Here is a 24814-nt window from a genome sequence, read left to right on the forward strand (position 1 = left end):
TGATCTTGAGGTCTCTTCCAACCTAGAAATTCTGTGATTCTGTGAATGAGCACAGGTACACTAAAATGTGAAGTACGTTCTTCAAGATAAGCAAGCCTGATTTTTCACTGGAAAAGATTCCATCAACATTATCAATGTGTGGAATCAAAATGCTCCATTCTTCAAATTCACTGTAACATATGATCATCAAATAATTAAGGAACTCTGAGAATGATCAGTGTTATCTTAATTTTACTTTGAGAGCTGACATGCACTGGTTTTTACATTGCATACCCAACTCATTTTATGACATTATAAAAACTTACTTCATCTGAACATTTGGCCACATTTTCTGCAGTCTATACGCCCCACAATTTGCAAATATATCGAATCTAAGTTATGCAGAGAATGACAGTTTCACAGGGTCACAGACTAGTTAAAGTTGGAACGGACCTCTGGAGATTTTGTAGCCCAGCCCTGTAACTCAAAGCAGTGTCAACTGCAGCAGGATGTCCAACTGCGTTTTCTTAGGATCACTAAGTGAACTGGATTTCTGTATTGTAGTAATAAAATGTTTTTTTTACCTCTTTTCTTTATCTAGCTTGTATTTAAAGGGGTCAAGTAATTCAGGTATTTTAAAACTGCTCTCATGAGACACCCACAGTCCTGCATTCAGCTCTGGGGCCCCCAGCACAAGAAGGCCATAGACACATTCAAACAAGTCCTGAGGGGGGTCCAAAAGAATGAACAAGGGGCTGGAGCATCTCTCCTATGAAAACAGGCTGAGGGAGTTGGGGTTGCTGAACCTGGAAAGGAGAAGGTTCTGGGAAGACCTTTCAGTACCTAACGGTGGCCTACAGGAAAGCTGGGGAGGGACTCTACAAAGGAGAGGAGTGGTAGGACAAGGGCTAATGACTTTAAACTAAAAGAAGGTAGGTTTAAATTAGATGTAAGGAATAAGCTCTTCACTCAGAGGGTGGTGAGGCACTGGCACAGGCTGCCCAGAGAAGTTTTGGATGCCCCATCCCCAGAAGTGTTCAAAGCCAGGCTGGATGGGGCTTTGAGCAACCTGGTCTGGTGGGAGGTGTCCCTGCCCATGGCAGGGGGTTGGGACTGGGTGGTCCTTAAGGGTCCTTCTAACCCAAATCATTCTGTGATTCTCCTGATTCTATTGATTATTTCAATAAAAACTATTCCTGTAACAAAAATGAAAAACATTAAACCTCTCATAAAAGCATTTTTTCCTAAATATAATACAGTGGATTCCATTAATTTCATGTTTAAGAACTGTAGGAGGCAGTCATCTGTGCTGTTTTTATTAGACCAATATTCTTTTAATGACATGAATATCTTATGTGCGGATGATAACATTCCATGTTGAGTTATACCCACATTAGAGTTTCTTTCATTGTCATATTTGAAGAAACCCCTTCAACACTTCCTCTTCACCGCCCTGTGATTATATTGAGCACGTATTTGCCAATATTGTGCCCAAAGAAATGTAAAATTGCCAAGTTACAACCTCTGAAAATAAGGCTTAAAATCGAAATACTTGGACAGGCCCTCATTTACAAGAAATAAGCTACCCATTACTAAAAACAAAATACAAAGTAACAAGTCAGCCTGACATTCACGCCATATTAGCAATTAGCAATTTCTGTTACTCCTATTTTAGATTAGTTACTCCTATTTAGATTAATTCAGACAGTGTTTTCAATCAAGTAATTCCTCCTTCAAAACAAACAATAGGTATGTCATGGTGTTGGCTGGGATAGAGTTAATTTTCTCTGCAGCAGCTAGTATGATGCTATGTTTTGGATTTGTCCTGAAAAGTGCTGATAACACACTCATGTTTTCAGTTGTTGCAGAGCAGTCCTTAAACAGAGCCAAGGACTTTTCAGCACCTTGTGCTGCCTGGCCAGCGAGGATCCTGGGGGTGCACCAGGAGCTGGGAGGGGACACACCAAGGACAGCTGGCCCAGGATGGACAAAGACATGCTCCATACCACACAACATGCTCCAGAATAAAAGCTGGGAAAAAGAAAGAGGGAGGGACATTCAGAGTAATGGAGTTTGTCTTCCCAAGAAACCTTTATGTTTAATGAGCCCTACTTTCCTTGAAGTGACTGAACACCTGCCTGCTGATAGGCAGTAGTGAATGAATTCCTTGTTCTGCTATGCTTGTGTACAAGGCTTTTGCTTTACCCAGTATACTATCTGTCTCAACCCATGAGTTCTCACACTTTTACCTTTCTAGTTCTCTCTCCTATCCCACCCAGGGACGTGAGCAATCAGATGCGTGGTGCTGAGCTGCCTGTTGTAGATAAACCAGAACAAGGTGGAAAGAAGCCATGAAGAACATAAAAAATTTAAGCACAGTAGATGCTCCATTTTCATATGCCCACTGTAACCCTATTTAAATTCTTAGTGGCAGCTTCTTTTTTCCTTCCCTTATAAAAATAGCCAAAAAGGCAAAGCTTTGACTGCAGAATGATATTATTTGTACTATAATATGCATATATCATCTCTCCAGTATAAAATTAAGATTTCTAATAATAAATCTTATCACCTGGGAACAAGTATGAATGGTTGAGTGAAGCAACTCAGCAAGCCAATAAAAACAGGTCAAGCCCCAAGAATATTTTTAAACAAATAGCCTGAAGTTTAAAATAATTGCATATTTTAGTAAAGAAACCTAACATCTCCAGGTATTTTATCCAGATAAAAATGAAAAGTGTTTTCAGTTCATTTCCTTTCAGCCAGCAGCTTATTCATGAACAGCAGCCAAGAACCAGTATTTCCTAAATTTATTCAATGTCATACTTTTGGTCTACATACCTCTACTCTAAGAAGCATTTGAGGCTGACTACTCTTACAGGATTGCAAAGCACATGAACTATAAATTTAATTCAACAGAAAAACAGCATCTATCTATAAGAAAAGAGAACCATTTGTATTTTTTCTAGCACCTATTACTTGAAAGAAGCTAGAGAAGTGACTTTAATGTTCATCTAGAAACACATTCCAGTGTGACCAAATAGAGTATTGAAAATCACCATTTGCTGTCTACATCGTGTTTCCAAAATGCTAGGAATGTTAGGAAGACCAAGACTCATCTGGCATTAAAATATTCAAAAGAGTTGAGCCAGTGTATGCATTTAAAGATAAATGAACAAATGAAAAGGTGCTGAAAGGTGCTAACAGGTCCTTGACATGGGACATAAAAGTGGATGCTAACAAATACTAGTGCCTGTGCAGTGTAAACTGTCTTACGCGTCTCTAAATGGGACATCTGAAAGAGAAGATTACTTTACTCACAGATACTGAATGGTTACTTTCACATTGTCTGGTCACATCAGCCTTAAAACAGAGCAGAATCAGTTAGCACTGATGCTTATGTACAGAAGGCATTTGGAAAAACTGAGAAATTTGTTCTGACAGATATGCTGAACAACGATGAGACCTACCACTTGTCTCAGTGGTTTGTGCTTCTTAGGAAGACTAAGTCAGCTCGATTCCTGTATTGTAGCAATAAATTAAAAGAGTTTTTACCTCTTTTTCTTTATCTAGCTTGGATTTAAAGTGGTCAGGCATTTCAGGTATTTTAAAACAGAGCAGTGGGTTTACCACTAAAAATTAATTTCAAGGTTTCAGCTAGTAAATGATAATAAAGCACACTTCTGTACAAAATTAATACATCAGCCTTTTTATGACAGCAAGAAGACAGAACTAGTCATTTACCAAAGTAGTTCTGTTCTAAAAAGGAAGTACAGATTAAAGAAATGGGGGAAAATATGAAAGGTGACAGATGTCATCTACCTGAACTTGTGCAAAGCATTTGACACTGCCCTGGACAATATCCTTGTCTCTAAATTGGATAGATACAAGTTTGATGTATGACTGCTCTGTGGATAAGGAATTTGCTTGGTGGTCATATTCAAAGAGTTGCAGTCCATGGCTCAATGTCCAGGTGTAGACCCGTGATGAGTGGAGTCCCTCAGCAGTTTGTATAGGGACTGGTATTATTTAACAACTTTGTTGGAGACATGTACAGCAGGCTTGCATGCACCCTTGGGAAGTTTGCTGCTGACACCAAGCTGAGTAGTGCAGTCAACATGCTGGAGGGAAGCGATGTCATCCAGAGGGACCTGGGCAGGCCTGAGAGGTGGGTCTGTGCGAACCTCATGGGGTTCAACAGGGCCAAGTGCAAGGCCCAGCACCTGGGACTGGGCAATCCCAAGCACAAATACAGGCTGGGCAGAGAATGGATTGAGAGCAGCCCTGAGGAGAAGGACCTGGGGGTCCTTGATGAGCAGCTCACCGTAAGCCAGCAATGAGCACCTGCAGCCCAGAAATCCAGCCGGGTCCTGGTCTGCACCAAAAGGAGCATGGCGAGCAGGGAGAGGGAGGTTATTCTGCCCCTCTGCTCTTGTGAAACCCCAACTGGAGCCCTGCATTCAGCTCTGGGGCCCCCAGCACAAGAATGCGGACATATTCAAACAAGTCTTGAGGGGGGGCCACGAGGATCATCAAGAGGCTGGAGCACCTCTCCATGAAAACAGGCTAAGGGAATTAGGGTTGTTCAGCCTGGAGGAGAGAAGCCTCGGGGAAGAAATTATAGCAATCTTCCAGTACCTAAATGGGGCAGGCCTACAGGAAGGCAGGAGAGGGACTCTGTCAGGGAATGTACTGATAGGACAAGGGGGAATGGCTTTAAAAGACAGCAGATTTCCATTAGATATACGGAAGAAGTTCTTTACTCAGAGGATGGTGAGGCACGGGCACAGGTTGCCCAGAGAAGCTGTGGATGTGCCATCTCTGGAAGTGTTCAAGGCCAGGTTTCGTGGGGTTTTGGGCAACCTGGCCTGGTGGGAGGTGTCCCTGCAGGGGGTTGGAACTAGGTGATCCCTCCCAACCCAAACCATGATTCTATGCTTCTGTCAAACAATCACAGAAAGAATAATAATAATTAAAAAAAAACGGGTGACAGGATAACAAACTTTTGTGATCAGGGGCAAGACATTTTAGGAAATTTGCTAACAATTATTTCCCATTTAACTGACTGTGGTACGAACTATGCGTTCTTGTCCAGAATCATAAGTTACAGTAGCCCTTGCTTTGAGAGGAACTAAAATGGCAAAAGAATATGGTATAACAACTATAAATTAAACATACATGCTATGGTGGGAAACATTATATTTTAACTAGTTTAGTATGGTAACACAATAAGACATACATGACTTATAATACAATGAGAGAAACACATACATGGCCTGAGATGCTTAGATAAAAGACCTTGCAGTTAATGTGAGTAAGCCTTACATGCAAGCAGCTACTTACTTTCAGGACTTCTTTTTTGCCATTGAGTAAACTCCGCTGTTAAAGCTTTCATTTGCATCACTAATAAGGAAAGCTGCATAACAAGAAATTAAGGATCTCTTTAAGTGTGTTGAGTTATTCCAAAGTAAAATAAGATAAACTGGGATAAAAAATAATTTATTAGGCTTATTCAGAAAACAAAAACAAAACAAAAACAAAAGAACACCTATTGGAATGCACCATTTATACCTTCAAAAGTATTAAAAAAGCCAGTTCCAGGGACCAAGAAACATTTTCATTCTTATTTCAAAAAGTGGAAATCAGAAGTACGCTGAATTGGTATTTTTCCCCTTAACTTCCTCTTCATTATCTGACAATCACCACAACTGAAGATGAGCCACTGGAAGCCACAATAATATTTCACACCCTCATAACTTCTTAGATCTATGGTTGGTACATATGCAAGGTTAAGGAGACTGACATTGATAGGTGTGATGACTAAATAGAAGAATGTCTTCCAAAAAAAAACAAAAACAACACCACAAAAACACAGACAATAAGTAGTCAAATACATCTTCTATCAAAACTCTATATGCGGACTCAAGAAAAAAATGTTTTGGACTACTGCTCTAGCTCACTGTGATCACTGAAAATATAGTAGCAATAAGACTACACATTGGTTCAGGAAAGTTTATGAAAAACAAAACAACAACAACAACAACTAAACAGCCCCAGATCCATAAAAATGTACTTAGTTTAAATTAAATGCATTTAGTTTATTATGCTTTAGAGAAAGAATATATGCATTAATACTATTCCATTTCCTGAAGCTGGGGACTGCACCTACTATTTTTCTTCAAATACACCTATATGTAATATGTGTTATCACATGTATGTATTATACAATGTCTGATAGGAGGTTAACCTATCATTGAAATGCAACAAGTACTGCTGATACAGTTAAGCATTCAATGTGTTCAGTAAAAGGCACTGCAGATTGCAGTTAGCTTTTTCTTGACCGAAGGAAAAAGAGAAAAAAGTGCTAAGAATCATCAGGCAAGATCTCATAATAAATATATCAAGAATCAAAAATGTAAGTGTTGCTTTTCACTACTCAAAATAACTTTGAAAATAACTTTGAGAAGTACATCTTTAAAAGACAACCTTTTAAAATATTAGGTAGAATTGGGAAAAGCAAAACAACAACAACAACACAAACCTCAAACCAAAAGAAATAAACTACCATACAGATGTTTTTTATTTTGTACATCAGGTGGTGTCAATCCCTTTTGTAATGCTGGAGCACCACTCTTGACAATACCATCACTCTGCTCTTTCACCTTTTAAACTTGATAAAAAGGATGTACAAAGTGTCCTGGTTGCTCCAGTAACTGGACATCACATATAAAAATAAATTAATGCTACCTTTCAGCAGCTGTGAATCAAGCACTCTTCAACAGACAAAGAGATACAGCCAGTATTCATATTAAGTGTCTCTCACACACTATATATATTCCTAGCAAAATACCCTGCTTAGTAAGGAAACCATGACATTGTAGAACAGAACCATCCCCAAGCTTAAAGAATTAAACCATATGGAGTACATTGCAAGATTATGATCTTGAGGTGATTAAGAAGTGAACATCAGTGACAAGGTCAAGAGCAAGAAAAAACCCACAGCTTCTTTGCCAGCTGCAATGAAAATAGAAGTGTCTATATTAGGGCTTTAATAAGATCATAACAAAATTGCTGACAGAGGGTCCAGCATGACCTTTTCCTCTCCTCCCCATTTTCTGTCATGAAGTACTATATATCCTTGCAACTCCATTTAATCATTGTCTTGCTATAAGGATTTTTAAGAAAAGCAAAAGTTTGCATATTAATTACAAGGCTTTTACAAGGCACAATTACAAGTATACAAGGTGCACTACAATAAAGCTGGAAAGAAGCATAAAGACTCTGCGCCTACATCCAATGAAAATTATACAAGAATTACTTCTGCTGTTAGGATTTTATCTAGTCCTGTAAGAAGAAGAAGATCACAGAATCACAGAATTTCTAGGTTGGAAGAGACCTCAAGATCATCGAGTCCAACCTCTAACCTAACACTAACAGTCCCCACTAAACCATATCCCTAAGCTCTACATCTAAACGTCTTTTGAAGACTTCCAGGGATGGTGACTCCACCACCTCCCTGGGCAGCCTGTTCCAATGCCTCACAACCCTTTCAGTAAAGAAGCTCTTCCTAACATCTAACCTAAAACTCCCCTGGCGAAAGTATTGTATTGTAAGGATGTAAATATCCATCTTTACTTATTATTCTGATTAAATAACAGTTTAGAACACAGTTTCTTAGTAGCAAGAGATAAACATTAGTAATTCAATATCTGAATGTGTTCTACAAATACACCTCTGAAAAAAATACTGTTTCTGTTAATCAATCAACTATATTGAATGAACTATCTGAATATACTTACTGAAGTCCTGTAAGATAAAGATTTATAGGATGTATGTATTTCACTTACCCATCCAATATATTTCTAAATTTAGGGTCCACAAACAAATTCCATTTTAAAAGTTTGTATTAAGAATTTGCAAGCAACTAAACAGTGAGCCAACACTGCCTTTTTCCTTGTTCCCCAAAATTTCAGGATATAGGAGCTCATGTTCATGCAGTCAACATCACCCTAATAATTTCTAATTCAAGCATATCAATTTTCTAATGATATCCACAAATCGAGAACAACACTAGTTTCCAAAAACAAATTTCCAGAGTAAAATTAAAGGTATATAGTTTTAAAAATAAATGTACAATGATTTGCTGCTTATGCTAGTCATACATACATAAAGGTTGTACATACATACATAAAGGTTGTACATAAAGGACTGCTTGCAGCCTTTTTGCTATATGTAAATGCAACTTTTCAGAATTTGCTGGACACTAATATACTTCAAAATAAGGCCTCAAAGTTAGTAAGAGTAAAGCTGCTAACTTTAGAGAGTAAGTGAAGATAATTTCATTTCCTTCTTTTGGAAGCACACCATTTCATTACAGAAAAACAAGTATTTTGTGGAGAATAAAAAAAAAAAGTCTTACTTTGGCATCTGATTCTGTCAGTGGTTCTGCTCTTATGAGTGTTAGCTTGCTCTGACACTGGGTAAAAAACAAACAAAAGACAGAAAATGTTTATTCACTCATGCCTTTTGCAGCAAATAAATATGATATTTAGAAATTCCAACAAAAACTGTTTACTATAAGAAAAAAAAGCTTATACTTGGCACTTACCATGTCCCTTGGAATCTGACCCAGAACAGCAAATAAGAAATATTTTGAAACCATACTGCAGTAAAAAAGTAGAACTTAATTGAAAAGTAGAAAACCATCAGTGAACAAAAGAGGATGTATGATTTCAAGAAAACAGCAAGTTAAAAGGGAAAAGTTGGCATGGAGAAAGATACTGAACAGATACAGAGCATGAGAAACTGGGAAAAAATGACAGTCATGGACAAGGCTGAATCAGGGAATCTGCTACAAAGTAATTAGCACACTATGTGCTACTGTTCTAGATTTCCAAATAGAGGTATCACATAATACACCTTTTGTTTCAACTCATTTAGTGGGGCAATATACTGTACACTTAAGGTGTTTTTTTTTTGTGGTTTGCTTGTTTGTTTTGTTTTTGTTTTTGAGTGCAGTGTCAGCTCCCATTAACTGCAATGGGATGCATACCAAGACTTAACTTCAGGTCACCACAGCTATCCAAGGCTTTAGCATAACCCACCTGCTAAATAAATAAACTCTATCTTGTTTTGTAACTGTCAGCAATTTGTTCTGCTCCAGGACAGCATAGGATGCATTCTACTAAGCAGAATTACTAAGTGGTTCCTTGAAATCTTATTGCTAACGTTTTGGAACTAAACACAGTATAGGATTTCTCCAGAAAGAGCTGCTAATTGTGACACTGTAACTGGAACGCCGTATTTTTTTTTTTTTTCCTAAAACATACTTCCATCCAGGATGCAACATCCCTTGCATATAACACACATTATCATCTTCCTGTATTGCTGTGGTCATGCTGGGAAAGAGATTTTTTTTCAATGAAATTAAAAATAATAAACATTCTGTTTTCTCTGTTTTTGAAACTCTCGAAGAAAGTTCACAACCTCTGAAATGGTACCAAGCAAAACTTCTGTTGATAACTTATGACAATATATCAGAAACCTACCTAGGACAGGATAGATACCCTGTCACTTTTCCAGTATTAACATGTGCATTGTTCCAAATTCTTAATAACATGAAAAAGTGTTAGGTTTACACCTAAAATCAAATAAAATCACATTATCCTTTTTAAACATAATTCCGTGCAATTTATGAACCATGGTTTGTATGTACTTTGGTATACTTAAATATGAGAAGTATTCATACATCATTTTCTGACACTTTAATGCCTTGAAATTATAATGTAAAAATACAAGCAAACAAGTGGTACATAAAAACCATGTAAAACTCAAGTGAAGCAATTAAGACACTCAAAATGTAATTTAGAACATGAGTTTTCAGTAAACTCAGCAGAATCTTATAGAATGCATAACGTTTGCTCACAACTGTTACAAGTTTATCTTTGCTGGGATTGGCCTAAGTAAAAAAAAAAAGGAAATAAAAACAATTTGCTTGAAAATGTTATCATTAGCATATCAGATTGTCTGTCAAGCAAGATAAATTTTATGATCAAGGATGTAACAAACAGTCAGTTTGCATGAGTGTATGCTAACAGAAGCCTCACGCAAGGTGGGAGTCAGTTAAGGTTCACAAGTACTTATCATCTTAAAGGAAAGACACAATGGGAGGAGAAAGAGAAGGCTCAGAAGGATCTCAGTCTCAGTGTAATGATGCTACCAGAATACAACTATTTTTTGTTTTCCCTAGTTTTAATGCATACTCCCATTCTATTAAATATTTAATTCCCACTAAGCATTTAACTAAATCAGCACACCGTAAACAAATATTGACACCACAAAGCATTCTTCATTCCTGTCAGCACATCTACCTTTGGCCTTTTTGAAGGTCTTCTTCCTTTTGCTGTTGTTGTTTCTTTGGAGGGGGTGCAGTAAGCATACAATGAAGGAAGAGGAAATAAAAAATGCTCATTACAGTTAAATACAAATCTGGTCCAATATTCACGATTTACATACCTCTTCCATCTGCTTCCAGATGCTCTCACATTCATCCAAGAGTTCCTCCTTGGCATCTACAGACTTTGGTTCTTCAGTCTATTAACAATGAAATCTAGTGATTACTATGCAGATCAACAATAATTATTAACATGTTACTGAATCATACCTGCTATGTTAGGTCAAACACGTACCAGAGAAATCCCTTTGAGTACAGAAGTTTTTAGTTAACTCCCCAGTATTTCTAGACAGGACCTAATCATTTAGTAACATCAACTAACTTTAATATTGTAGCAAAATTTTGGAATAGGACACTAAAAACATTTTTAATTGAATCACAAAGACCTGAATTTTGAAGACTGCTTTGGATCATCTGTATGTTCTTGCTCTTTTTGTTTTTCCCGACAACTTAAATAAAGAAACAATGAGAGAATAAGTGCATATCTCCAAAGCCATAATTTTATTCATATATCCACAAAGTTCTTAATGATAGTTACTTCTGCTCTGTCTTACAGTATGTATCCTAATCTATTTCTCCTTAGGACACTTTTCAGATGTTAAACAAAAAGACTTTGAATTCAAGTGTCCTAGGGGTTGCTAGAAAAAAGCAACAACAAAAGAACCTTACAGATAAGCAGGCAACTAAATAATGAGAGCACTTGGATGGCCAACAGAAAAGCATCAATGGTTAAGTTATAAAGTTTGAGAAACCGTTGGGTTAAATAGAAACACATACATATTTAAAAATGTGATCCCAGCTAAGTCTATAGAGAGAAAGACATTAAGTGACAATAGCAAGTAAGAGAAAAAACAGAAGGGCCAAAATGGCACTCAAAGGGATTTTTTTTTAAGAGGCAGGACATTTTTAAAAGTTTTTAAATGGATTACAGAGCCCGCCAAATAGGTAAAGAATACAAAGAAGCATTAATAAACACACAAAGAAGAAATAAGTGTCTTCATCATCTTAATGATGCAGAAATTCCTAAGGCAACTTTTTGTTCTTCTTCAGAATATAAGTGAGGCATCACGGAAAAATATGCTGAACAAATTAATTTCAAAAGAGTGAAATATTCAACCAGTGCTTCCAAAGTTCAAGAATGCCATAACAGAGTGGATAAGAAAAAAATGAAATAATCATAATCTCTCCCTGAATGCAGACAGTATTCTAGAAAACTGAAAAGTAGCAATACCTCTGCTAAGCCTTCCTGGCACATTTGTTGCATGAATAATTAAAAACAGAACACTAAGAAATCTGGATCACCATGATCTGATAAGGTCTAACGAGTATAGTTTTTGCAAAGGAAAATCATTATCTTCTTAACAGTCTTGGAATGTCTCCATAACATGAAAGAGAACTAGCTCACATAATTTATTAAGACTTCTGAAATGCCTCCAGCAAAGTCCCCCCACAGAAAACTAATAAAGAAACTAAGCAGTCTTGAGATGCAACTTTTTGTTTTTTTCTCTTAGACCAGAAATTGGCAAGGGGACAAACAGAAATAAAGCTTTATAGATCATATTCACTGCAAAAAGCCAAAGCAGCAGAGCTGAGAGTGCCTGAAGTTAAAGCAAAGCAAAACAAAACAAAAATAACCTTGGGAAACTTGAAAAGGGTGTTGAGATCTCATCCCCCAAAAGTCCGATCCCCATTTCACCCTGGACCTCTACTTGTTAATACAATTAATCAATGTGAAAATATGATATAAAATACCTCTAAATTCTAACATTGTTGACCTTCAAAACTTTCCCACCTGCTTTTACAGTTACAAAATGTATATATTTTGAGGAGATACTATTGACCTCTCTCTATACCAGCAACTAAATTTATCTGTTGTCCCTAATACCCTGCTGTTAATTTTAACTTCTAAAGTACATACATCAAAGTGTCATGTTTTTTGCATACATCTTTCCTTGTATCATTCAGTTTCCCCTTTTTCTGTATGGTAAGATAAGGTTTCTGTTTGTACTTCATACCTCAGAAATGGAGGTTTTCTGTGTTGCTTCATCACCCATCTTGGAGCTTTCCATTGTTATTCTTGACATGTTATTCTTTCTTGTTATTCAAGCGCTGACATGTTATTCCTTCTTGGCTCGTACGCAGGCAGTACACAACTAGGTAAACTTTTTTTTTTTTTTTTTAATTGGTAAATACACCAATTTCTTCCTTAAAGATTTAAGACCTTCTTAAAAAATGTTTAGCTGGTGAAGGAAAATAAATAATAATGATACCCTTCCCCCCAAGGGAAAAATGCCTTTACTTCAAGATTTCACAATTTCTGCTATTGTCTTTCACATACAGATGAGGAATATCAATGAAAAACGTGCAAATGACACATCTAATTTGTCACGCCCCCAAAAGACTACACAGGTAAGATCTCTGTTGAAGGCAAGTGAATTATAGAAATCACAGAACAGTTTGTGTTGGAAGGGGCCTTTGAGATCACCCAGTCCCACCCTCTGCCGTGGGCAGGGACACCTCCCACCCCCCAGGCTGCCCAAAGCCCCATCCAGCCTGGCCTTGAGCACCGCCAGGGATGGGGCATCCACAGCTTCTCTGGACAGCCTGTGCCAGGGCCTCACCGCCCTCAGGGAAGAATTCCCTCCTTACACCTAATCCAAACCTGCCCCCTGCGCGATAAATACCATTCCCCCTAATCCTGACGCTACGAACCACACCGAGAAGCCTCTGCCTTAGCTGTAAGCCCCATTTAAGCGCTGCAAGTCCACGCCCCCCCCCCCCCCCCCCCCCCGGCCGGGGGCGGCCCCCCCAGAGCCCCCCACGGCCGAGGGCCGAAGCCCCCCCTCCCCCGCCCCCCCCAGCCGTTACCACGGCGCCGCTGCTCCCTCCGCTGCCCAAGCCCGGCCCGCGCGCACCACGGCTCCCGCCTGTGCCCGCGCTCCGCGCTGATTGGCTGCAAGCCGCGGCGTCACTTCGGGGCGCCCGTCGGGAAGGGGCGGAGGGGCAGTGTCGCGGGGCGGTGACGCAGCGCGGCATGGCGGCCGCCGAGACGGAGCGCAAGAGGAAGCCCAGCGAGGCGGCGGAGGGTGGGGGGGAGGAGGAAGAGGAGGAAGGGGAGGAAGATGGGGAGCGCTGGGTCGGGCCGCTGCCGGGGGAAGCGGCGCAGGCGAAGAAGAGGAGAGGTGAGGGCCGAGGGTGCGGGGTTGGGGGTCCGGGAACAGCTCCAGAGATGGGGCTGCAGCTTGTGCGGGCTGCCCGTGACAGGCCGCGCCGCCTGTCCTGCTGCGGGTGGTGCTGAGAGGAGGCTCAGGGGAGGCCTCGTTGCTCTCTGCAACTCCCTAAAAGGAAGGTGTGGGGAGCTGGGGGTCAGCCTCTTCTCGCAGATGACTAGTGATAGGACTAGAGGGAATGGCCTCAAGTTGTACCAGGGGAGGTCCAGGTTGGAAATGAGGGGACATTTCTTCTCAGAAAGGGCAGTCAGATATTGGGATGGGTTGCCCAGGGAGGTGGAGGAGTCACCATCCCAGGGGGTGTTTAAGGAAAGGTTGGATGTGGTGCTTAGGGACGTGGTTTAGTGGGTGACTTTGGTGGTAGGGGGGTGGTTGGACCAGATGATCTTGGAGGTCTCTTCCAACTATAATGATTCTGTGATTCTATGATTCTGTGATTCTTCATTCCCCCAGTCCCCACCTTTGCCTTCTGCAGCTTGGGTGCTGTACCTAGAGCACTTGCCAGTGAAGACTGAGGTAAAAAAGTAATTGAGTACTTCAGCCTTCTCCATATCCCAGCTAATCAGGTCTCCCATTGCCTTCATGAGGGCCCACATTTTCCCTAGCCTTCCTTTTATCACTGATGTACTTACAGAAGCCCTTCTTGTAGGACAAGGCCATTGTCCTTTTGGAAAAAAATGAGCTGTGGTTTATCATCTGTTTCTTGGCAGGCCCTTAAAAATTCTGTTGAAATTCTTTCTACATATTCAGAAATCCAAGGTAATAGTTACTTTAAAGGGGGGCACCTGTATGTGTAAAAGAAGACTTTGAGTGGCTTTAGTCCCCAGGAATCAAGACGTCTGAGTGGAAATCCCTTTTATGTTTGCACAAAGTCCTAATGTTTTCTTTATTAAAATTGGGAGTAAAGTATTCAAAGGTAATGATGGTGAACAGAAGCTTAATGAAAGTTATTCATAAAATACATTTCCTCATTTTCTTTTTATTTTGTTTAGTCCTTGAATTTGAACGTGTCTATCTTGAAAATCTACCATGTGCTTCGATGTATGAACGCAGTTACATGCACAGAGATGTCATTACACACGTGGCATGTACCAAGTAAGTCTGTTCCCCCCCCCCCCCACTGTAGGTTGTCATCAAAGATGTGTTCTTATATATACTAGGAAGTTTTCAATGCAGAAATTTAATAAAGGAAAGTTATGTGCAGATGTGGCATTTCAAGGCTTTTTGAAAACTGAGTGTAAAGGACTTAAAAGCAAGATAAAAATTGTTTAAATAGATGAAAAGGGGTTCTTAAAATCCGTATTGCAAAATGCAGTATATGCAGCAGTAGGAAATACTGAATGCATCTGAATGAAATGTGAATCAGCAGAATTGCACGGGTTGAGGAGATTGTTTTCTTTTCTGTTGTTTGTATATCTATTTACAAGTATATGTGTGTATGTATATATATACAATAGTATCTGCTGTAAAACCAGACCTAAATGAGAAGTAAAACTTAGTAAAAAATTGTATTATTACATGTTTCTCAAATTCAGGCTGTTGACCTTTCATAGATGAATGTAGAGCACATTAAAATAATTATTTCTCTTTCAGGATTGATAATACCCATTCAAACTGTTAGAGTGATTTGTTTAAAGTTCATTTTCTACGCTACCTTAGTTCTAGTGTCATAATGCAAAAATTATTGTCCAAAAGTAGAGTGAAGTATGTGTGTGATTCTGTGATTTCTGTAATTCTGTATTTCTGTTTTTCTTCTTCTGTAATTGTAGGACAGATTTTATCATAACAGCCAGTCATGATGGACATGTAAAATTCTGGAAAAAAATAGAAGAAGGGATTGAGTTTGTTAAACACTTCCGTAGCCACTTAGGTAAGAATTTGCTTTTTTGTTTATAGAACTCACCCCTGCTGCCTGAGTTTGAAGAGGGAGTGCAAACAAAAAGGAGAGGGGTTCTGGGACCCATTTACTGCAGTCAGGGATTAAATGATATTTCTTCTCTTCCTTCATTCCCCTGTCCTGTACATTCAGCTCCCAAACTGCAGGAGGAATAGGGTGTGAATAAAACAGGTGAGATGACTCCTGCAGAGATTCCCTACATCCTTTGCAATGCCTTGTGCCCTGCCTGTAGGAAGAATGTGTAGGACAGAGAGAAAGCGTCTATTTAAAAAAGATGAGCAGGGTACATAAAATCCAGAGATGTTTAAAAAGATACTACTTTAAGCTGTGGTATCTTCATCACCTACCATCTGTACTATGCTAAGCATTAAGGTACTCATTGCTATTACAAATGATGATCTGCCTGGATGGAAAAAGCAGTCTGATATGCAGACTGTCACAATAAGAAAAATAATAGGAAATAGTAAAATACTGTTTCTTTTTAGAATTGTAAAAAATGGCAAGTTCTTGACCTTAGCTATCAGCTTCTCATTATGTACAGAAACAAAACATGAGAATGAAGCCTACCAAGTGTAAATAAGCACTGTGAAAAACTTCTTGAGAGTAATTTTGATTATTATACATGTTAATAGCAGGACTTTAAGAGTTAGCATTCTGCTGCTTTTTGTGTCTTGAGAAACACAAGTCTAAGAGCTCATTTTTTTTCATGTAATAACCTTGTTCTCTTACTTTTTTTTAAATAATATTTTGTATTAAAATAATTGTAATCATAGTCTTCCCCTTAGGTAGACGGTAACTAGTTCATCATCACTTACCTGATTGTAAACAGTGATAGGATACAAAATGTGTGGTAGTAAAGAAAAAGAAAAACGAAAACCTCTAACACAACTTTTTAGTTCAAAAAAGATGGAGAAACAGCTGAAACAGCTTTAGATGTCTGTATGGTTTTTGTTTTTCTGCAGAGAACTGAAATGAAGGATGTCCCTTTCCTGTGTCTTAATAGTATGTTACCTTGTTTAAACAGGTGTTATTGAGAGTATTGCTGTTAGTTCAGAGGGGGCATTATTTTGTTCCGTTGGAGATGACAAAGCCATGAAGGTGTTTGATGTAGTCAACTTTGATATGATCAACATGCTGAAACTTGGGTAAGTTCCTTGGTTCTTGAAAATGTTTAGGATTACTAACGGGAGTCATTTTGCATAAGAGCTAAGTAAAAAATTCGTTCTACCTGATTTTTTTTTTTTGCCAGTCAAATGAAGCTGAGGAAGTTGAGTTATCCAAAGTGATGTATCCAGTGGAGACTGCTTGCCTGAGTGTAGAAAGATGTATGACTGTATTTACCTCTCATATGAGTGTAGGAGGGCTACACCTGTCCTCAGCATCTAATGTTAAGCAGAAAGGCATGGTGCTTCCTGAAGTATTTAGCTAGACATCTTTATTTTCTTCCTCTCTTCAGTGTTGTTTGACACCGAATTTAAGATTACAGCTAACTAATAGTTCAACTAGAGAATAAATTTGGCCTGCATGTATTATTTGTCATCATTTGTTGTCTTAGGGATAGCAATTTCTTCTTCTGTTAAAAAGAATACAGTTTTCCTTAGTCTTGCTATTGTAGAATTGCTGTAGTTACACTGTATGTAGATAAAGAATTTGGGAGAAACTGGATTGTATGTTACTGGAAGCAAAGAAAAGCAAGGCACATAACGTTGCAGGAATGCATTTGGAAAGTGGGAGGTTCAGTGAATGCTGTACTAAGAATGGTGGAAGTACTGATATTTCCAAAAGCCTGTTGAATTTTTAAAACATTTATTCCATGTAGTCTACTAATTGCTGGTTAATTGTGACATTGAGTCAAGGTATAAACTCAAAAATGTTCAATATTGACATAGCACTAATTTCAATTAAAAGCTAAGATTTCCACTGCTTTGAAGGCTATTATGATATCTGAGTATTTTTCAGAATGTCCACAGAAATGCTAATGTTAGCTGTTTTCTTGTTATAGTATTAATAACATCATCTAAATAACCTAATTAGCTTAGAGGAATTGATTCAGTCTCGGCTGTCTGCTGTGGAAAAATTCAAGTTAGCAGTAGTCATTTATTTTCTGCTGGTGTTCTGTTCTTAGTAGCCCTGTATGTCACTAAAAAACTGGTAAAACTATACAATGAAATAAAATTAATTTAATATTAAAAATGTGTATTTGTTATGATAGATGGTGATTTTTTTTTTGTTTGAGAATTCAAGGGAAATTAAGGTAGATTTTAAATCCATTTTGCATCAAGGATATTCTGAATTATACTTTAAAAGTTTGTCTATACTATATCTCTGACATACCTCTAAATAGTTTTTCCTCAACAGCAGTAATCAAACTCCCCTTGCCTGTGTATCTTGTCAGAGATAATTGAGTTTGACCTGAAGTGAACTTATTAATGAAGAAGAGAAAAGCATACAACTGTAATACAAGTGTTACTGAGAGTAGCTTTTTAAATTTAGCATTCATTGTTTTATCTTCTGCATTAGTGCTTATTGAGCATCTGGTTTCTGTTTACCTGACTGAAAAAAATTGAATAGCTGTTTGCTCAGCCTTGCAGTGGTTAATGCAGAATTCATAAATGCTGTATGGTCTTTTCACCTTGTCTTGTCTTGTGCTATCTGCTCTGATAGGTACGTGCCAGTATGTTTCATGGTTGATTAGCTTTGTCTGAAATTTTTGAGATCCTTTCAGTTTTAACTAATCCGTCAGTGTAGCTGTCTGCAGATTCCCGTGCTTTATGCTTCCATTGATGATCTGGAGAAGGACAGGTATTTCTGCAGGAAGTGTGTATAACATTGCACAGAACAATGAGACGTATTTATTACCCACCACCACTTTTTTTTTCCCCTGGTTGTACCCTTTGCAGTGAAAATCCAAATGATAAGTGTCTTTCATCAGGCCTTCAATATATGTTAATCGGATAGGATTCTAAATATGAGTTTCCTGTGGAGACTATCATTCCTTCGTTGCCTATTATTTAGTTCTAGAGTTTCAGTTCTTGGAATCTTTGCTGACAGACATTTTTGAAAAAAAAGATTATGGAATTATTGACCATATCTCTGGTTTGTTTTATTTGTAGATTACATTTGCTAGTAGCCAGTGTATTCCCTCTTAAATATATTCAGAGCAGATGCTGAATATACTGTGATTGTCTTAGTTTTGTTTATATCTGGATAATTAAATTACTTCTTTTTCAGTTATACTTTCCAGTAGGTATATGGCAAAGGTGCAGTTGTCTTCATTTGCACTGAAGCATTAATCACTTAGAGCTGGGAGAGAAACACTACTGACTCATAGAAATTGAGTAGCAATCTTTAATCCCACTCAGTGCTATTTATTTGGATTTCTATCCTTTTTCATCTTTTATACTCACCTACCTAACCTATGCTGGTTTCTGTCACAGCCTCTTCATGAAACAATATGGAAGCAACAGAAATGGGCTGAACTATCCACTGATTCATGTTGTTTAGAAAAGCTTGGTGATAACACTGCTAAATTTTAGCAAGATTGGTGATAGCAAGATGAGTAAATAAAGTTCAAAATTTGCTCCAGATATTTGATTTCAAATTTATAGCGTAACTGGATTCTTATATGAGTAAAACCATTCATTCTTATTTCTTTTTTTTGTTGTTGTCTTTTGTTTTCCTTCCATTCTTTGTTGCAGCTACTCCCCTGGCCAATGTGAATGGGTATATTGCCCTGGAGATGCCATATCTTCTGTTGCAACATCTGAGAAGAGCACAGGAAAAATTTTCATATATGATGGACGAGGAAATAACCAGCCACTTCATGTTTTTGATAAACTCCATACATCCTCTCTTACTCAGATACGGTTGAACCCTGTCTTCAAAGTAGTAGTGTCTGCTGACAAATCTGGAATGATTGAGTACTGGACTGGTACTCCTCATGAATATAAATTTCCCAAGAATGTGAACTGGGAGTATAAAACAGATACTGATCTATATGAATTTGCTAAATGCAAGGCGTACCCATCCAGTATAAGCTTTTCACCTGATGGCAAGAAAATGGCCACTCTTGGGTCTGACAGAAAAGTTAGAATTTTCCGATTTTTGACGGGGAAGCTCATGAGAGTCTTTGATGAATCTCTGAGTGTGAGTTTGGTCTTGCTTCTCTTTGAGACTTTTTCTCTGTTTGACTTCACTAACCAAAACTTTTACCTACTTTATCATCTGCTTTTAAAGCTGAACTCAATTGTTAGGTTTTTCTTGCAGAAAAGGTTTTCCCTGTTCTCTTCCTTGCCTCTTACATTGCTTTGCCCTGGAATTAATTCTCACTGATTTGTTCCCTATTGAGTGATACTGAGTTGTTAATTTTCATTTATGCTTTAGTATTGCTAGATTTTTTTTATTAGAAAATAATTAGAAATAGGAACTAGTAATTACCATTTTAAGTAATAATTGTAATAATGAAACATCCTTTCAAAGCTCTGCTAGACAGCTACATAATTCTTTCTCGTTCCTTGAACCTAATACAACATCGTGGCTATAAGGTTGCTAAAATAGTACTATTTGTTTTTATTTTAATTCTTCGGGTAGTTTGAGCTGTATAGACATGCTTGGATTCTGTGCTTTCTATGCATGTGGATTAGTGTTTAACTGGGTCAGAATTTTGAAGCATGTTAATGTGATTATTATTCTTTTTCTTTAGATGTTTACTGAACTTCAGCAGATGAGGCAGCAGCTACCAGACATGGAGTTTGGCCGACGCATGGCAGTGGAGCGCGAGCTGGAGAAAGTGGATGCAGTAAGATTAATTAACATAATATTTGATGAAACTGGACACTTCGTTCTCTATGGAACAATGTTGGGCATTAAGGTCATAAATGTGGAGACTAACAGGTAAGTTTTAGTGGAGATAGATATATTTGTTTCAGAGTCCATACTTAATCACTCATATTTAAAACTCGATATAACTGGATGTTATAAAGCTTTTTTTTGTTATTTGGGATACTGAAGTTAGATTGTTGATTAAAAATATTTGCTTGATTATTACTGGGTCATTTCAGTTCAAAGCTTGGTAAAATGAGAAAATAAGGCAAGCATAATTCATATTAAAGATGAGAGATCAATTAATCTGTGGCTGACTGAATATAACAAAGTAAATGTGGATCATGCAGTTTGTTTTTTTATAGGGTAGGGAACTAGACTAGAAAATTATGTAGAAAGTTTGAATAGAGAAGGATTATAATTACAATTAGTAAAAAATTGTTTAGAGGGTCTTTAGGTTGCTTTACATTTCTTGCAGTAAGAAAAGAGGTACTGTCTGACTGTTAGCAGCTAACAGTTGTTACACTTCTCTTCTTCTTGTACTTCAGGTGTATTCGTATCTTGGGAAAACAAGAGAACATCAGGGTGATGCAACTAGCTTTGTTCCAAGGCGTTGCAAAGAAACATCGTGCTGCAATCACTATAGAGATGAAGGCATCTGAAAATCCTGTTCTGCAGAATATCCAGGCAGATCCAACAGTAATCTGCACAGCTTTTAAGAAAAACAGGTTTTACATGGTGTGTGTGGTGTTTATTTAACTCCATTCTTCTATTGATGTTTTCTCTAGAAATTATCTAGAAATTAGAGAATTATCTAGAATTAGATTATCTAGAAATAATCTAGATTAGATTATCTAGAAATGTTTTCTCTTTAGCTGTCTCAGTTCTCTGGGAAAGGGTGCAGACTTCTGGTTTAGTTTAAGAAACTTACATAAGAACATTTATAAAAAACTAACGAGGTATTATAGTGATAACAATGATTAGCTATGTATAAAATATATAACAAAAATAATTAAATTCTGAGTAGCATCAGGACTCAGTAGCACTAAGTGTTTTATGGGTAAGTAAAAAAGATTCAGAATTTAGATTTTAGTTCAGATGCAATGAAAAAGACAAGCAGATCTGGAGTAAATATGTAGTACTTGGTCTGGGATGTGATCAGAGCAAAGGTTAGAGGTCAGTCTGTCTGTGGTTAGTTGTGCTTGAATTTGATCATGTGGTCATTTGATCATTTGATCAGTTGGAGCAAAATAGTATATTTTCTAAACCTTTTTGTGGTTAGTGTAAAGTATATAATGGAATATACTACTCTGATCAATTTAACAAGAAAGGAAGAAAACTTTATAAGCCATATGGAAACATAACTCTTTCTAGAGAAAGCATGAGTACATGGCAAATGAATGCATGCAGAAAATTAGTGATTGTTATTTGATACATAATAGTACATACTTCTGTGTATACTTGTGTACTCTGATATTTATTGTATGTCTTGCTTCTTCAAGAAGTGCTATAAAATTTTCAGTTCCGACGTTTCTCCAATTTTAAGTTGAATTTGCAGTATTTCTTATAGTTTTGCATTAATACAGTATTGGGATAAGAGAATTTAGTTTGACTTTGTAATGAAACCAGCAATTTTATGATGAAACCAAAAGTTTTGTCTGAATATAGTAGAACACACCGATTCTCCATTCCTTTCTAAAGAAATTGTGCTGAACCACTACTGTGAGCTTCCTTTGGGAAAGGGGAAGTTTAGAAGACAACAAATTATAAAAAGTTATTTGGACTTACATATATCCATACTGGAATTTGTGACTGGAAATGCTGATAATGAACAACGGTGAAATGTAGTCTCTGAATTCACATTGATACCTTGGGTGCAGAATGCTTTGTAAGGTAAGGAAAAACAAAGGAGAAATACAAACTCTTACCTTCAGTTCTTTTGTTTTTCAGTTTACTAAACGTGAACCAGAAGATACAAAGAGTGCAGATTCAGACAGAGATGTCTTTAATGAGAAACCTTCTAAAGAAGAGGTCATGGCAGCTACCCAAGCAGAAGGTCCCAAAAGAGTTTCTGACAGTGCCATTATCCACACAAGCATGGGGGATATTCATATCAAGCTTTTTCCTGTTGAGTATGTATTTGGCAGTTTTTCTGTTACTCTATTTTGCTTTCCTTCTGTGTTTTTTCATTGCAGTACCCAAGACTTAACTTCCAAGCTAGGAATGGTTCTTTTCCTCCTCATTTTTTATTGTTCTCATTTCCTGACAGTTTTGTAATACCTCAAGCTACCACAGTGTGGCTCTTGACAAACACTAACAAGGTATGGCAAAAATAGATCAAAGCATCAGTGGGATTTTTTAAACTGTTTTTTATTTTTATTTAATTTTATTTTTTATTTTTATTTATTGGTTAAGGAGATTTATTCCTGAACTTCTGTTTGTTCTCTAGACCTCAGATGTGGCTAGGTCATGATGGTTTGCTGTGGTTATGCAAGCTACATATTTTTGTAAGGCAGTTCTGTTTGATTTCTGGTAACAACAGACAGGGAGAAGGCTGAGGCTGGTGACAACAGGCATGGAGAAGGCTGAGGTACCCAGCAAGTTCTTTGCCTCAGCCTTCACTGCCAGTCAGGCTTCCCATGTCTTGTTTCCCTGACCCTCAGGGCAGGGGCTGGGGGAGCAAAGTGCCTCCCGCTGTAAGCCAAGACCACCTGGTGAAACTGAATGGGTACAAGTCAATAGGGCCCAATGCCACGCATGCCAGAGTCCTGAGGGAACTGGCTGATGAAGTTGCCTAGCCTCTGTCCAGCATATTTGAAAAGTCCCGGCAGTCAGGTGAAGTCCCCGGTGGCTGGAAAAATGGATACATCACTCCAGTTTTTAAAAAGGGCAAATAGTACTGTTTGCAACTTCCAAATGTGGCAATTGCATTACATCTTACAGTATCATAGATCCTTCAAGAGCAACTTGAAATTCATACTAGCATATAACATCAGTGCAGTGTATATCCCAAACTGGGCATCTAATTTATTAAGTGTTGCGTGTGATCATTGAAGTTTTTGTGTCAGCATTACTTGATGATAGTAATACATGCAAAGATTTTGTTATGCAACAGTAGATTTATATATGATGCCAAATTAGCTATAAATTGAAACATATACTATCTAGATGTAGTCCATGTTTCTCCAGACACAACTTCACATTTTGTCATAAGCACAGTTAAGGCAACACAACTGTAATTCTACCCTGTAGGGCTGTTAGTCTTCCATTGCTGTATTAACTGATTTCTCCTTCCATCAAGACCTAGTTCCTGTAATTCTTACTTGTAGCATATAGATTGCAGTAATGGTACAGCATATACTAGTGAGTGACAGGCCAAGGTACATTATTTATGACTTTTTTTTCTAATTCTTATGACAGTATGTCTGTATTTGCATGCACAATATTGTTAAGTTCATTGCAATGTTTTGTATGCATCATTTTTTTAGATTGAATACAAGAGTAGTATCCCAGCTTGGGATATTCTATCATTCTATGATCAGTCTTGGTTATGGTTATGTTTGTCCTTTTCTGGTATTTCCTTCTGTCTGAGCTTTGAAATTAGAATCTCTTTAAGATAAAAGTGATTCAAAAATTAAAGTACAGAATTGAGGATGTGGCTTCGTATGCCCTTTAAATCTCTGACCATGTGCTCATAGACTAATATGAATGACTACATTTGTACTGCTTCGCAGGAGCTGGGAAGGCAGCCTGTCTGTTCCATTAGTTATGTTATTGGTGCTGTTTAACAAGATGCTTTAGAGTATGACTTAAGCCCAACTAGTGTTCCTTGTCACAGCTCAAGTAACTCTGCAGCCATGGGCTAAATCTGGCTGTTGTCTGGTTTACTGGGAAAAAGTGTGTTACTGTAAATCTGCATATGCAGATCTACTGTGGCTACTAATCCATTCCCTAAAAGCAGTGGAAGAACTAGCAAAAAGAACTGCAGCTCTGGTAGCATCTACTCTTGGGAGAATGGGGGGAACATACAACAACAAAAAAATCACAAGGTGGAAGGTTTTGTTTTGGCTTTATTACATCAGTATTGAATACCTTTTCACCTAGTTCGGAACAGTGTTTGTCAGTAGTTCCAAAGGAGGGAAACTGGCTTGGTGTTGACTGCAAAGTTGTTCTGCAATACTAAAGCAGCGTGGTTTCAGATTTTACTTTTTGTACACAGCACTGGACACCTTATATACGTAGCTTAAGAGAATTATAGAGATAAAAGCAGTAACACCTTTCTGCTTATGAAGCTTATATTCCTTAATTGGTTTTGTGTACTGAAAATATGTAAACAAAAAGCTGGAGAAGGATCATTCAGTCAGTAGTGTCTGGACCTAGGCTTTGAGAAAGATCACAGAATCACAGAATTTCTAGGTTGGAAGAGACCTCAAGATC

At 37.8% G+C, this 24814-nt stretch overlaps 2 protein-coding genes across 2 annotated transcripts in view; one reads left to right on the forward strand and one right to left on the reverse strand.

Moving 5' to 3' along the window:
* CENPK (centromere protein K) overlaps window positions 1–13353 on the reverse strand; it is a 24769-nt gene extending 11416 nt beyond the window's left edge. Inside the window, exons 1-5 of the mRNA XM_035310282.1 lie at window positions 13301–13353; window positions 12445–12653; window positions 10492–10569; window positions 8396–8452; window positions 5320–5392 (exon numbers count right to left, since the gene is read on the reverse strand). Coding sequence (XP_035166173.1) covers window positions 5320–5392; window positions 8396–8452; window positions 10492–10569; window positions 12445–12513 — 277 coding nt within the window. The 5' untranslated portion in view covers window positions 12514–12653; window positions 13301–13353. The remainder of the gene's footprint in view (window positions 1–5319; window positions 5393–8395; window positions 8453–10491; window positions 10570–12444; window positions 12654–13300) is intronic.
* A 76-nt stretch (window positions 13354–13429) lies between these two features.
* PPWD1 (peptidylprolyl isomerase domain and WD repeat containing 1) overlaps window positions 13430–24814 on the forward strand; it is a 13874-nt gene continuing 2489 nt past the window's right edge. The window contains exons 1-8 of the mRNA XM_035310281.1: window positions 13430–13611; window positions 14652–14754; window positions 15429–15529; window positions 16581–16701; window positions 19255–19702; window positions 20259–20449; window positions 20926–21115; window positions 22328–22509. Coding sequence (XP_035166172.1) covers window positions 13464–13611; window positions 14652–14754; window positions 15429–15529; window positions 16581–16701; window positions 19255–19702; window positions 20259–20449; window positions 20926–21115; window positions 22328–22509 — 1484 coding nt within the window. The 5' untranslated portion in view covers window positions 13430–13463. The remainder of the gene's footprint in view (window positions 13612–14651; window positions 14755–15428; window positions 15530–16580; window positions 16702–19254; window positions 19703–20258; window positions 20450–20925; window positions 21116–22327; window positions 22510–24814) is intronic.

Source organism: Oxyura jamaicensis, chromosome Z (assembly GCF_011077185.1).
Source record: "Oxyura jamaicensis isolate SHBP4307 breed ruddy duck chromosome Z, BPBGC_Ojam_1.0, whole genome shotgun sequence".
Classification (NCBI taxonomy): Eukaryota; Metazoa; Chordata; class Aves; order Anseriformes; family Anatidae; genus Oxyura; species Oxyura jamaicensis.